General features: G+C 38.5%; 1 protein-coding gene across 1 annotated transcript; it reads left to right on the plus strand.

The window, feature by feature from the left end:
- Nucleotides 1-1,277: 1,277 nt before the first annotated feature.
- Nucleotides 1,278-15,577, plus strand: LOC129280080 (uncharacterized). The gene is made up of 12 exons (XM_064111830.1): nt 1,278-1,650; nt 2,657-2,872; nt 3,424-3,597; nt 4,483-4,746; nt 5,660-5,827; nt 7,331-7,624; nt 8,604-8,750; nt 9,174-9,371; nt 9,753-9,929; nt 10,479-11,549; nt 12,252-12,339; nt 12,846-15,577. Exons 1-12 carry the CDS (start codon nt 1,575-1,577, stop codon nt 13,291-13,293), a joined length of 3,321 nt encoding a protein of 1,106 aa, XP_063967900.1. The 5' UTR covers nt 1,278-1,574; the 3' UTR covers nt 13,294-15,577.
- Nucleotides 15,578-15,733: the final 156 nt, after the last annotated feature.

Here is a 15,733-nt window from a genome sequence, read left to right on the forward strand (position 1 = left end):
AATTTGTTAACAAATTTTCGGCATTACTCCTATTTGTTTAAGATCAGTATGCTCGATCTGTAAATGAAAATCATAAGATCAGTATGCTCGATCTGTAATGAAAATCATATGATCATAAGTCAGAAAAAATTGGAACCAGTGGGATTCGAACCTGCCATCTACTGCTTTCCGGGCAGCGACTCAACCAAAATTATAATTTCCTCCTATAAAAAGCCTCTTAATTTACTATCTATTGTCCACGGCGGACGGTATTTGAATATTAATGAGTCAGAAAGAAGAGGATCGAGGGTATTTGAATTCCAGTTCATCGTGGCTTAGCCGTGAACCAGAATAGCCTGGTGGTTGAGTCGCTGCCCGGAAAGCAGTAGATGGCAGGTTCGAATCCCACTGGTTCCAATTTTTTCTGACTTATGATCATATGATTTTCATTACAGATCGAGCATACTGATCTTATGATTTTCATTTACAGATCGAGCATACTGATCTTAAACAAATAGGAGTAATGCCGAAAATTTGTTAACAAATTATAATTTCCTCCTATAAAAAAGCCTCTTAATTTACTACATGTAATCTTACAAGATTGCGTAATCTTACATTATATCATGTAAAATTACAGGAAATTGGTATTTGGTGTATGGAACATTACAAATTTCCTTAAATAAAACATTCTTTTCCCCTTTTTAAACAGACCTGTTCTGTTAAATTGCAGAAATATTCCTGTTTTATGAATTTACAGAATGATTCCATTATTGCTTTCTGCAAAATCTTGTTTTTTTCTGTAAAATCAGGTTTTTTTTAACAGTGTAGGCTAGGAAAAGTTTAGCCTAGGCTAGCGCATTGATTTTATCTGAAAATTCTATTTATTGTGTGTTTAAAAAGATTGACGAAGCGTGATACCCCTTTTGCCTCTTGGAATATGGCGAATTGACCTTTTAACTGTTATTCATGACAAAACAAGACAAAGTCTAATTCTAATTGACTCTAATTAACACACCTCCCATATGTAAACACAATTAACAAGAAAAATGCATCATCTAGTTGGCGTTCTATTACTTAATTGGTCAACGCACACACATACTCACACACACCCACATACACACCCACACACCCTCACGCAGATATTCCAGTCACACCTTCAACTCAAACCGTGATATCGATCACCTCATTGCTATTTCACATTAATGCATATTGCATCGATCACTGTTTTGCCAGTGGGTCAGTCTCACCTCAGTGAGACTGTGGTATCCCAGGTATACATCTGACTGTTTCGTAATTCTGATTGTTGTTTTTACTGACAGAGTAAAGCCAACCTCAAATCATATGTCATTTGAAACAACATCGGACATTACTTTGATTGTTTGATGAGTCAATTTTAATGGGCTTTGGTGGATATTTTCGTTTGTCTTCACAATAAAAATTAGATTGCAAGGTTATTAACAGTCCTACATTTCTCAGAGTGTATAGGGGTTCTTTAAAATCCAGTTTGAGACTTTTCGCGCACGTCCAGGAGCAGAGATCGGGAAATACATTTCACAGATTTGTCGATAATTTTCTTCATTGGCACGATTAGAGCAATGAAGGCCCTATCATGGATACCCATTATGTACATTCTTTGCTTTTTCCCGATGGATGCATCTACAAATGAAAACGGTTCGTACATATATAAATCATATCTTTGACATTGTTTAACATATCTGCCACACCGTTAAAAAAAACATGATTTTACAGAAAAAAGAGAAGATTTTGCAGAAAGCAATAACAGAATCATTCTGAAAATTCATAAAACAGGAATTTTCTAGAATTTAACAGAACAGGTCTGTTTAAAAGGGGGAAAGGGTGTCTTATTTAAAAAAAGTTGTTAGATTCCATACACCAAATACCAATTTCCTGTAAGATTACGCAATCTGGTAAGATTACAGGTGTTCTCGAGATTCTGTTGCAGGAACTTCTTTTATATTAAGAATAAATTTTCTAACAGTGCACTCTCTTTTTATTCACCATATTCAATGAGAATGTTTATTAATTTGGCTATAATAGGTATTGTGTGTAGTTTAACTCTAAGAGGTTACTGATTATTCAAGGAAGGTCGGACAAGATAACCCTGATATACCACAGACTGAATCCAGTGAAAGTATGCCGAGGTGGATTCATACGTAAACGCGTATGTATACGCGTATATAAATCGTTCAACGATTTATAAGGGTTAGAGCAACGTCTACCTGGCGGCGCTGCTCAGTGGCCGTCGGGCCCACGACCAATTGGGCAAATTGATTTTCGGATGATATAAATCTCTGATTTCTGTTTCGAACGATAAAACATGGATTTTCTTTCTTTTCTTTTCTTCATATAACATAAATATAATGAATTACGTGGGAATAGAGAATATATTTTTTTAACATTAAAAACGAGTTGCATTATGAAATTTAAAAAAGGGATAAGTAAGGACATAATGACGCCAATTTGTATGCAAAACTTGTCCAGCAAATTAACATTATTGTAATATTAGTTGTTATAACAAATTGCAGTGATTCCTGATTGCGTTTACCTTTCATTCAAATTGTATTATTCCTAGACTAGGGTACCCTTTTCATGATCTATAATAATGAATTTGATGAATGAATATAATCGACACATTCGATTTGATCCATACATTTAGGATCAAGTCGTATATTATCAAACAGCGGCTGTAATGAGACGACAGCGGTCTACCCCAACACTCTCATCAACGAAACGGTGGTTGAAGGGTACGCTATATTCACATGCGACATCGGGTTCGAAATGGACCTGCCTGACCACGGCGACGCGGTTTTAGCTGTGTGCAACGGAACGTCTGGAGAATGGGATTTCATAGATCAAAGCCCGAAATGCGAAAGTAAGTCGCCCCCCCCCCCCCTTCCTGCAGAGTGAAGTAATGTGGGGAGAAAAAGTAATTTACTTTAAGAGCTGAAGATGTAGTCATTCATGAAGATCATAATGATAGAAACGTCATGAAATGGTATTGCCAAATGTATACCGTAATGTTATAAGTCATACGTATTATAGGATAAAGGATAGGAGTATATTTTCTTAGTCAATTAAGATGCATGCAAAGTCCTAAACATGATAACGGAAGGGACGTATTATCATGAAACTGCGAATCCAACCTGAGATATGTAGAATAACACGGACATTATTCAATAATCGAATCTTGAACCGTTTGAATCAATTTTTTTATGTATTATTCAAAACAACATTATTTCACACACTAATGTGAGCAAAGTGTTTCAAGTACACCTAATTTTCAGTAAAACAAATACTCCTTTTTTCAATCCTTGTACCAATATTGGTCAATTCGTCTCGGCAAAAACAAATTACAAATTAAAAAAAGGAGAAAAATATTATTTGATATATATTGTATCCATGTTTTCTTACATCTCGAAATAGTGATATCCTGTCAGTTTCCTCCGTTACCCGCCTATGGGTACTTTGAAGAGGTCAGTCTGGGTTTCGGGGAATCGGGCAACTACACGTGCGAACAGGAGTTCATCGTCGACGGCGAAGCTACCGCCACCTGCCAAGCCGATGGGACGTGGAGCTCGGAACCACCGCTGTGCCGAGGTATTAAAGTAAACGATGCCCTTACGGGGTGGGGGAGGGGAAGGGGGAGGGGGGAGGGGGTTCTGCAGGCATAGACCCTGATTGAAACTCTGATCGACAGGTGCTGTGGGTCTTCACATAAGACTTCAACATATAAAACTTGCTGTTTCAAGGTTTCATCCATATGACAGTTTCAAATTACATGATCATTAACAACTATTTAACTGCTCTCACGAATGTATTGTATTGTTATATTTAATGAAATTTAAATAATATGTTTTTCCATAATACTTTGCTGTTATTGTTGGGGGGGTTACCATGATGTTTCAGTATTAAGAAAAGGAAACACAGGATGGTGCCAGAGGCGGGGAAAGTGGAGGACCCCCCCCCCCCCCCATCACCACCACCTTCCCCTCATGGTCTTTCAAGTTTTATACCGGGAATGACAAAGGGGGGGGGTGGATAAAGGATTAAGGAAAAACAGAAAGATAGTTTGCGGATGTTCAACTATAAATACCTTATAAATTATAAAACTATAAATAATTAAACTATATATATATATATATATCATATAATGTACGTATAAACAACTATATAATTATGCATCAATAACTGGAACAATATAAATAACTATAAATAATAAATATAATAATTTTAATTCATTTCAATTAATAATAATGATTTTATAAATGGCGTCACACTCGGATCGCCTTGACTATACCTTATAAAAGATAGCATGGGGAAAGTTGAGAATTGGATAAAACGAGGGAGAAAAAGGGAATTAGATGAAAAGCTAGACCCTTTCAAGAAGCCATGATGTTTATTTCAGACAACATAAGTAGAATAGTCGTCCTTGTTAATGTAATATTGATTTTCAAATACTTTTCATTTTTTTCTTGTTCAAAGTAAGCTGCCCAACTTCGGAGGATTCTCTAGCCAACGCCTACTTGAGTGACGCGGAGTGTGTTGATGTGAGATCAGACTCAAAGACTTGGAACGAGGCTAATGAGACCTGCGTCGTTCAAGGTGGATCTCTGGTCGTTATTCCAACAAATAGAACCCTAGAAATTATACAGGGCGCCCTCAGAAATGTGAGCGATGGTTACACGGCTGGATACTGGATTGGAGGGTACGAGGCACCAAAGAATTCCTCCTGGAAGTGGGATAAAAGTAAGTGATCTAATGGTGTACAAAGCCATGCAGACCATCTGATGCTTGTCTACTGTTACCGCGGTCATTTTCGCGATAACCTTGCAAAATGTATGAAGTGCACTACCTTGGCCATTTTTAGGTCTACCTAAAAATTCAGCACTGATCTTAACGATTGACTCATTGGCTACCGGAAATCGACAAAGATTACATTTTGAAATCAATTCCCGGCTTAGTGATAGGTATCATACAAAATTTTAAAATGTGCACATAAATCTCATTATGTAATTCTATAACTTGATTCCATAACCTGCTTTAGGGCTTACATATTCATCTAATTATTAGAATAGTAATTCACTCTTTGGGGATAACAGCATATTTTAAGGCTTTAATCGCTGGTTATTTCGTTTTGTTAATTCGTACGATACACGGCATTTACTGGAAATCGGGGAATCGTTTCATAAAGAGATGACTAGGATATTATATCCGGCAAAGACTGTTTTATCTTATACCTCGTTCTCACTGGTGTACGATCCTTTACGAGAGCCACGATTGGCCTTTCGTACTGATCTCGAAAAATTGTGAACCATTCAATTTCTCTCTACGATCAATACGAATGCCACGACTGAAGTGATATGATCTTATATCTGATAAGTTCACTACGATTACACCACGATTAAGGTCGCCGTTTGAATGGTGTCGCAAATCATGACAGTGAGAACTGGGTATGAAACTAACCAAAGTAACATAGGCCATGTGTGCGGTCGGACAGTTGTGTCAGTTTTCATGGTTCTGACAACTTGTTGGTTAAAATATTGAAGAAAAGCTCCCAGAGCAAGTAATGACCTGAGCGGTAAAAGGGACTTTTTACCTTTGATGCTCCTCAGTTTGTAATTTTATCCATCTTATTCATGATCACGTGTCATGGCTCCAGGTGGTGACGTCATCACTGACTTCTTTTGGGCCAATGGAGAGCCAACAAACGGAGAGAAAGACACTCGCATAATCTTAAGTAAGATGTCGAATTGGCAATGGGCGGCGCACCGGTTTGATGATAATCAAGATGAAAATAATGAAGCAATTGGCTACCTGTGTCAGTTTGGTGAGTCTTTGTTCCTTTTTTTTTGGGGGGGGGGTGTTTTCCCCTTGATTTTACTCCTTTAAAGTTTGCTAATCACAGTAGATATTTCTATTGGAAAGAACAGTGTCCATCAGTGTATGCCAGAGCGTTCAAAGTGTCGAACACAATGCAATATGAAATCAGCTACACACTGTCAAATTTAGATTAGATTGATTTTTTTTTTTTTCCGTTCAACAAAGTAAACAAAATACAATCGAAGAAAAAATACATATTTAACATAACACAGAAAATTTGAGCATTTCATTATTGAAAGATTAAACAAAAATTGAGCATCTCAACAGTGTGAATTATACATTCACATCGTCGACCATATGAACACGCTATGAACAGTCACACTTTCGAGGTGTCCACAGTGTGAAAATATCTTCACACAGTCCAATTTGTGAATACACTGTGTGACTCGTTGTTCTTTCCAGCTGGGATTAGTGTGTGTGCGTGTGTGTGTGTGTGTGTGTGAGTTTTGTCGGACGTGTAACAATCAGATATGATTATTTACGTCTGGGACCAACCTTTAACGTCACCATCCGAAAGACGTGACCAGGGCTCGAACCTCTGCATTTCATTTTCAAAAATCTATTTCACTAATTTGATTAGTTTAGAAGGGTTTATCGGACAAAGGCCGTGTCACACCGTTGATCCGTTCAAGGCTAGCGTGTGACTTGCGGGTAACCATTTTTGCTGCCCGCAGGTTTATACCCCAATGACAGTATCTCGCACGAATCTCACACGAAGTTGCCCACAGAAGCGCACGCAAGTCTGGTTTGCACGCAGAAAAGTTTTGAAACATGCTCAAATCTTTGTTGCGCGTGAGTTTCTGGGAATCATGGAACGATGTGACAGGGCCTTTCCAATAAACGAATAATGATTTAAAGCTTATTGACACGGCTTTATAAGACATCAACATGTTTTGGGTTTATTTTTACACCATAGATTACATTGAAGGGTTTCCTATGAATTAAAGGATGCGTTGCTTTATTATCTAGTGAGTAAAGTAAAATAAAAATCGCCTTAAAAATGCCAATTTTTAATAAAAAATAACAATAACATGAATAATCCTATGTTCAAACATTTTTGTCGTATTTCTTTCAAACTGTCTCCGTTCTGTTCATCTGCTCTGTTTCTCCTCCAAAACGCTTGCGTAGGGATCGGGGCCTTTGGGCCAGGGACTCCGCCCTCCCCACCCCCCCCCCCCCAAAAAAAAATATATATGATCATTTTTAAAGGATCAACATTTTTGGTTGCTCGTCCCTTTTTTTTTCTTACAAAGGCATTTCCCACCTCCCATGATTTTTGTTTTTGCATTTCTTTTTTTTCTTCTTTTTTTTTGCTCATTACATCACTGATTCCAATACAGCAAGATTGGATACCCCTTTTATTGACCTGAATAAAATGTTGATCTATTTGTTTGTCTGAGACACAGAACGAGACTCTAGTATTCTGTTTAATTTTCCATGAATTCAACAGATTCAATATGCGCCTCCGCAGGTTTAAGTATATCGGACGACGGGGTATTCCCATACGATGGCAAGTGCTACTTCTTTCAGAATGTTGGTTTCTTCAAATGGGATGACGCGAATAGCGTTGATGGTGATGCAGGAATACCCGGATGCCTTGGCATTGGAGACACGAGTGGTTTCCTGGCCGAAATACGAGATGAGGACACCCAGAATTTATTGATACAACTCGGGGTAAGGAGTTACTGGATAGGAGCGGTTCTTGAAGAATCAAGTTCTGGCAGATCATGGCTTTGGGTTGACGGTAAGTACATGTGAGGATCAAGATTGTAACTATATATATATATATATATATATATATATATATATATATATATATATATATATATATATATATATATATATATATATATATAATATATTCATACCTTGATCAGTTCCGTCCACTACCGTCGGTTTCACGCTTTCGGCGATCTTCAGGCAGACTGATGGTTTGACGACTTGGTTGTGTCTGCATGCTGCGATGGGTCATCACACCTGATTGGTTTTCTGGGGGGTCTTGGCCGGTGTCTGTGACGGCACTTTGATATTCATTTTGATACTCTCTAAGTATGTGTGGAAACTAAAGGAAGCAATCTCCACATTTGATTTAACGTGGGGGATAGAAAAGAAGTCTAACACTGATCTAAGAAAGAGTGGGCTCTGCAATCTCTGCCTAGAAGAGAAGTACGTCATTATCACTAATAGCAAAAAGCGCCTTAACAAAAGATCAGATATTATATCAAAGTGCCGCCACAGACACCGGCCAAGACTCCCCCCCCCCCCAGAAAACCAATCAGGTGTGACGACCCATCGCAGCATGAAGACACAACCAAGTCGTCAAACCATCAGTTTGCCTGAAGATCGCCAAAAGCGTGAAACCGATGGTAGTGGACAGAACTGACCAAGGTATGAATATATAATTGCTCTGCCCCGGCATTGAGCACTTTTTGGAAACCTCAACCAATCAAAGGGGCTTTACGAACGCCATGATAACTGATCGTAACTGATATCGAAAATCGTTGAACCATTCAAAAAATTGTATACGCTAAATATGATTGCCACGTCGGAGCTGATACGATCCGATACGATGTGATACGATCATTATGATTACTCCACGATTAAGACCACGTTCTCAATCGTGACATGGGTCGTAATAATATGAACTAGGTCTATAGCAAGTTTTTTACCTTTTGAACGACGGAGATTGCCAAATCCATTCCTGTTTGCTACTGTCACTAAAGGTTCTTCGATAGCTTCACCGTGTTGGGGTCCAGAGGAGCCCAGTGATAGCAACGAGAACTGCATTGACCTTTACCCGTTCCAAAATGGAGGTTACTTGATGAACGACGAGGCTTGCTCAAGCACTCTTCGCTATGTTTGCGAATTCAGTAAGAACTTTGTGTTGTCATTATATCACTTTCAGATTTCTGTTTCTTTATTTTTCGTTTACTTTAAATCATTATTACATTACTGATGTCGAAGTAGCGCAATCTTTCTCCGTCTTGCCACTATGAAAAAGAGTATTGTTTTCATTATTAAATTGAGCTCAACTGGAAAAATGTTTTACCCCCCCCCATTCAATCCCACAACACACAAATTGGCACTTAGCAACTAATAGCAGCCCAACTGTTGCAAATCACGCCAACCCTACATTTTTATTGGCTATTCTCATTTTGTTTTGTTCTTGTCCATAAATCTGTAGCTCCAGCTAAATAAGGGGTTGTTATATATATTTGAACCTTGTTTCCTCTGTTCAAAAGCATTGTGAATCCAGCTGTTCTTCTCTATGAGATCTAAAATTTCAATTTCAGGTGTCACCAATTCTACAACGGTATGTGGCGACCCGGGCACACCTTACCGCGGGTACCGTGCTGACGAAATATCGGCCTCTTTCCTCCCTGGAGAGAGCATCGAATTTTCGTGCAACGAAGGATACGAAATAGCGGGAGCATCAAAAGTCGTATGCCAGCCGGATGGGACGTGGAATGAAACGATCCCAACCTGTAATGGTACGAATGCTTATTTTATTATATTAGCATGATTAGAGCTTACCCGGGAGCTGACACTGGCTATCGAATAAACAACCTTTCGTGCTATTTTCATTCAAGTATATATATGATTTCGCATGGTTTCTACATAAATGTTACATGCTCCAATTCCGCGACAAAAAATAACTTCTAATCAAACGGAGTTTTAAAAAGAGCTTAGTCGAGGATCCTTGTAATTGAAATATCGATGTAATTATTACGAAAATTGGATTCGGCTTTTCTACAGGCTACATATCCTCCACTTTCATTACTGTTTTTATTTCATCTCAGTCTGCCCCTGTTTTCCTTTATATTTCCTGGCCACCTAATAACTACTTTCCTGCATTTCACCTTTACTTACAGCCATCGAATGTGGCCCTACCCCATCCGTCCACAACGCCAGTCTTTCGCACCTGACCTCTAGCACGTACCGTGGTACCGCAGTGTATAGCTGCAACGAAGGATATGAGTTGGTGGGTAACCCATCCGTCTACTGCATGTCCAATGGTGACTGGAGCGCTGCCGATTTTACCTGTCAAGGTTCGTCTAACCAGAGAGTTCTCCCTGGTCTAACGTTGCTGATGTTAAAGGGATCCCATACTGTGATATTTGTCGGCATTCAGCGTATCTCATAAAAAAATTGTCGACATCCCTTCCCATACGATAATTTCAATAAAAGGCGAATTAACGATACGTACATGTATATGCAGTTCGTCGTGTTCGGTTTGTTCTTAAGTACAAAATGTGGAATAGTGAGGAGGGAAAAAATACTAGGAAACGACAAAGAAAGGAAGATGGGAGAAACAAAGGAAAGATTCAGCAGGGAAGGGCATTGAATGTACAATATTGACAGAGTGACTTCGAGAACTTAGAGAACAATTGTGCACAAGAGTTGACAGTTCTTACGTGAGTGTGTGAGGCAATCCTTCATTTTTGTTTTACTAAGTTACTGTTTTTTATTGAACTGTATAGCAATCAATGACTATACAGCTAACGTGCTCACAACCTGTTGCATTAGTAGATCCCTACATGGTCGAGAGATATTGCCTTCATAAAATGCTTTCGAATGTTTCCTTTTTTATCTTTCAGAGATACAGAGCACGACTGTACTGGAAGAAACTACCTTGATAATCACCACTGCATTTGATGAGGACACCACCATTGTTGATTTCACCACCGTGCAGGATTTTACTACTATTGCACAGACAACGACATTACTAGATACCACAGTACAGGAACTAACTACAGCAGTTGGCCAGACTACACTGAAGAAGACAACAGTAGAAGATGGTACGACATACCATCTAGGTACCACAACTGCCCCTGCAGTTTCCACGATACCCACCGATGCGCCATCTACAAATGCAATGTTTACAACCTACTTGTATTCAACTGAAAAGATATCCACTCCTGATGACTCAACAACCGAAGTTGATAGTACGACAATTTCCCAAACCACTGGTTTTGAAACGACATATGTTGATGCTTCCACGAAAGATTTTCCATCTACATTAGCTGGTAATACCATGCCAATTGTTTCTACTGTTGGCACAACCTTTCCAACGGATTCAGATGTGACTGACATGCCAACGGTGTCGACTGGAACATTTGGGGCAGAAACGTCAATGATGATGTCAGAAATAACATCTGTGCCGACATCCAGCGACATAACATCTGGTCATACGTCACCTAGTCCTACAACATTCGATCATTCCACTGTCGGCTTTACAACATCACTTCCCACAACAGTTGAACCTCCAACCACGGAGCGTCTTTCAACCTCAGATCCAACACCAACTGAGCATCCAACATCGATTCCTACATCAGTTATCCCCACAACAACTGGTTCCATTTCAACTGTTGCTCTTACCTCGGGTCAACCCTCATCATTGCTTACAACCTCCAAACCGACGACACCAACAAGCAATCCCACAGTTTTACCGCCTACAACAAACAAGCGTACAAGAACTCCGACATCACAAATACCTACAACATCGAATTCAGGTAAAATATCCTCAACCAGCAGTAGAATTACAGCTTCCCAAACCAGTTCAACAGAAAGTATTGCATCTACTTCTTCAGAGGCACTCCGGACCATGTCAACCCAGACCACAGAAGCGTCTGGGAAGAATGAAAACCCTTTTCCTGTTGCTCTTATTGGTAGGTGCAATTCAGTTTATTAATTCCAATTTCAAATGTCTGCTGCTTACGAAGTTTCGTTTAGTACTGGATTAGGAAATGGTTCACCAGACACACTTCTTATTCTGTCGATGCCACATTCATAATGTGTTCGTGTAGAAATTTATCGGAAGACCGGGACGGGGAGGATTGCTTTGAAAGGCCTTGGTTTGTGAAAAGAATTAGTGTACTTTTGTTCAGAATTATTTGAGAAAAGGGGCCAATTCGATTTTAGCCAAGTATTAAAGTTTGGATTGATGAGTGACTTGGTTTGATGGTGCAAACTTTGCAATATCTAATTTCCAATGGTGGGCTAAAACCTTTAATCAAACTTTTGTGCTGGATTCACGCCGCAGTACAATGGCCTGGCAAAATAAAAGCTCGTTTGAATCACCCTGTGCATGCTCTACGTGATTAAGGGAATTCATTTTGTTCTGCGAGATTATCTGGATCGAAATGGATTTGTAATTCTAAATGTATTCTTATGTTAATTGAATCGTTGGCGGATAAACGCAATTTTTACTCATTACAAAATCTAGAAACTAATAAATTTGAAATTAAAAGGGGGATATTTGAAGCTTTCAGTTTCTACAAGGTTTCATTACTGTGAATAACTTTTAGCGTCGTAATGTATACAATATTTTTAAAGCCTTGTAATTACGTAATTTATCTTTTTTTCTTTAGCTACGATATCAGCAATATTCGGACTTCTCCTCATCGTCATCGTACTCATCTTTATTATAGCATTGATGACGTCGTCCAAGAAAAGAAAGTAAGCAGACGAGTGATAATCATGTTTGTATTATCTCGAATAGGAATAGTGTGTTGAACTATAAACTTTATTTTATTAGTGCGGTTAATAATAACAAGTACGCATGCTATAAAATATTATGACAGAAAAGGCAAAGCGGAAGTCGAAGCAAAGAGGGTGCTAAAGAAGAAGTAGAAAGGGAAGACGAGAAGGAAGGAGAAACAAATTAAATAGAAAATGAAAAACGAAGAATATGGATCTAATAAGGTAGGGAAAATGAGAAAAAAGTATGAATTGTATGCACACTGTAAAAGGATGATAAACAAAAAGTTACAATGCTATTTTAACATTTTCTGAAGCATGACGTGGAACCAGTTGTGACTGTTACCTACTTCATAACCATGGTAACGTCATATATTCCTATCAAATTTGAAGGTGGAAAGCATGTGGATTAATATATGTATATTGTTGCATACATATTCCGCCCAATATTGCCATTTGTCTCATGTATACGTGTTCTCTTGCAGAAGCACTTCGCACAATCTTCTCATGACCGATTTCGGCCCGACGCCAACTTCCGAGGACAAACCTTCAAATGACTACGTCTCTGCGAGTGAGATGATGGTCAACAGCGTCTTTGCCGACGAGGAATATAGAAAAAGCATCTTAAACTATAGACCCTTAATGCCCCGAATATCATCTACATCTAGCAGTAACCACAGTCAAAATGGGTGGGGGTTCTCGAGGACGAACTCAGAGGGCGTTCCCGGTGCTGCTGCAGGGAATGGCCAAAGACAACCGATTTACGAAAACGTTTCCAGGAGCAATCCGTCGAGCGTTGTCAGGTTTCCGTCAACGTTTGATGATAAACTGGCAGAGAAGGGACTGGTTTCCTTTGACCCAACAAAGAGAAAGGACCTTATACCATCCGATATGATGGTCAATGGAGACATTGTCTTTGAGGGCACCGAATAGCATTAAGCCCATTCTTATGACCATGTCTTGTCCAGTTTGGGGTTCTAATACTTACACTATCCACTCAACATTTTCGCAAAGGTGAATGGCTATTTTCATTCGAGTGTTATTTATGTTTGGCAAGTTTGAGATCGAATAAGTAACGGATGACTTCGAAGTTTGAAGGGTAATGCATAATTTCTGTACATTATGTCAGACCGAAATTGCTCAATGCTTTGGTCTCCGTTCACTCAAACTCAGTTCACAAATAAGCAAATTTCATGTATCCCTTAGTGGAATATACATGTACTTTACATTAAAAACGAATGTTGAAACTGCATTTTTTGTACATATTTTTTAAAGAATAAGCGAATAAAAGTCAGCAGGTTAGAATGCCTTTTGAGTAAGCATGATCATGAGAATGATACTAACATCATCAACATGCATCCAAAGACAGTATATTTTTCCGGGATTCAAAATGACAACATGATAATAAAAATCAAATGCTAGTTTTATCATGATTGTTATCCGTTAGGTCCCCAAGTAATGAAGGGTCAGAGTGGAGGAGCCGTGGTGTAGTGGTTCTGACTATCGCCTTGTAAACAGAGGGTTGTGTGTTCGAATCCCAACACGGTCTGTCATTCTTTGGCAAGGCGTCAATCAACACTTTGCCACTCTCCACCCAGATGATAAATGGGTACCCGGTAGGATGTGAAAGCCATTGTAGCGTGTCCAGTACTGTGTGCGCCTCACCGGCGACTGACTGGAATACTACCCAGGGAGTGGAAGATGTGCACACATTATGTGCGGGAACGACTGATTGAATCCGATGACCGGGATAATAATATATCTGTAAAGCGCTTAGACACGTCGTTCCGATGTATTAAGTGCTATATAAAAGCGGATTATTATTATTATTATTTGTAAACCAAGGGGTCAGTTACTCTTATCAAGATATTATGTAAGATTTCCTACCGTGTCTTTAGGAAATTGTTCTGTAACAACTTTCCGCGTGCCGCGTAGGACTGTGATGGGTCACTAACGCTGACTACCTACTTGGTGCTCTAAGCATGTGTCACTTTTTAGGTAATTAATGTATCATATATATTAGTTTTGATGTGATCACGTATATCGATAACCTATACCCTATAGGAAGGGGCGTGCCATACCTCTCAATTATTTCGTCAGAATCATATTTTTGTTACTTTGGACAAAGTTACAAACTTGCTCCATTTAAAGTACAGGCTATACTAACTACAAGCAGACAAGTGTAAAATTAACCACGCTGATATTCACAAGAAATTTCCAGCTGTAGTCTCGCATGAGTGTCTTTTTACTCAACATTTATTTGAAGGACAAGTTAACTGCCAACAAAAAGTTGATACGAATAAAAGAGAAAAATTTAAAAAGCATAACACTGAAAATTTTATCAAAATCGGATATAATATAAGAAAGTTATGACATTCCAAATGTTTGCTTAATTTCACAAAACAGTTATATGCACATCCTGGTCGGTATGCAAATGAGGAGACTGATGACGTCACCCATTCACTATTTCATTTGTACTTTTATATACGATATATGAAATATTCTAATTTTCTCCTCAATGTCAAATGAAACAACGATTAATTCCTTCCTAAACATGTGGAAGTAGCATTGTTTAATAATATTTGGTTCAGTCAAGCTGCTCCTTAATGTCACATCTGTAAAAGTGAAATATTGTATGATTCAAACAATAAAAAACAAAAGAAATAGTGAGTAAATGACATCATCATTGCATGCCACTAGATTGGAATATCTTTCAGTGTTTTGTGAAAATAAGCGAAACTTTAAACTTTCTTATCTTTCTTATTTTACATCCGATTAGATGAAATTTTCAGCGTTATGCCAGTTTGATTTTTCGCTATTTATTCAACTCAACACTTTTCTGGGGTGGACTTGACCTTTAAAAACAAAGTGCTGCAGTTACGGAAATAATGAAAATGGTAAAGCATTATCTACACCTAATTCATTTGCTCTGGCATAAACATACGATCAGTGAGTCGAGTGTGGTATATTTATGTTTTTTTATAGTATATACTCGATAATTTAATTCTTAGTCTCCTTCTATAAAATCATTTTCTAAGCAAAGTATAAATACAGATAATCAAATGAGAAAAAAATCAATAACTGATAGGGAAATACTCACAAAATAAATACAAAGTTATCAAAAATATACAGTTAGATAAAGGACAAAACAACCCGTCCTAAAAATATCCACCCTTCCCCACCCCACCCCCCCCCCCCCCCAGAAAAAGAGAAGGGGAAAAAAAAAAAAAAAAAAAAAAAAGTCGGCGAGTAGAGATGATGAGTAGTAGAGAGTCTCTCTACTACTCATCATCTCTACTCGCCGACTCAAGCCAGCATCTCCTCACTAGCTCTACTACTCAAGCTGTTCTCAACTCATCAATCTTTCCTGGTT

Source organism: Lytechinus pictus, chromosome 17 (assembly GCF_037042905.1).
Source record: "Lytechinus pictus isolate F3 Inbred chromosome 17, Lp3.0, whole genome shotgun sequence".
NCBI lineage: Eukaryota > Metazoa > Echinodermata > Echinoidea > Temnopleuroida > Toxopneustidae > Lytechinus > Lytechinus pictus.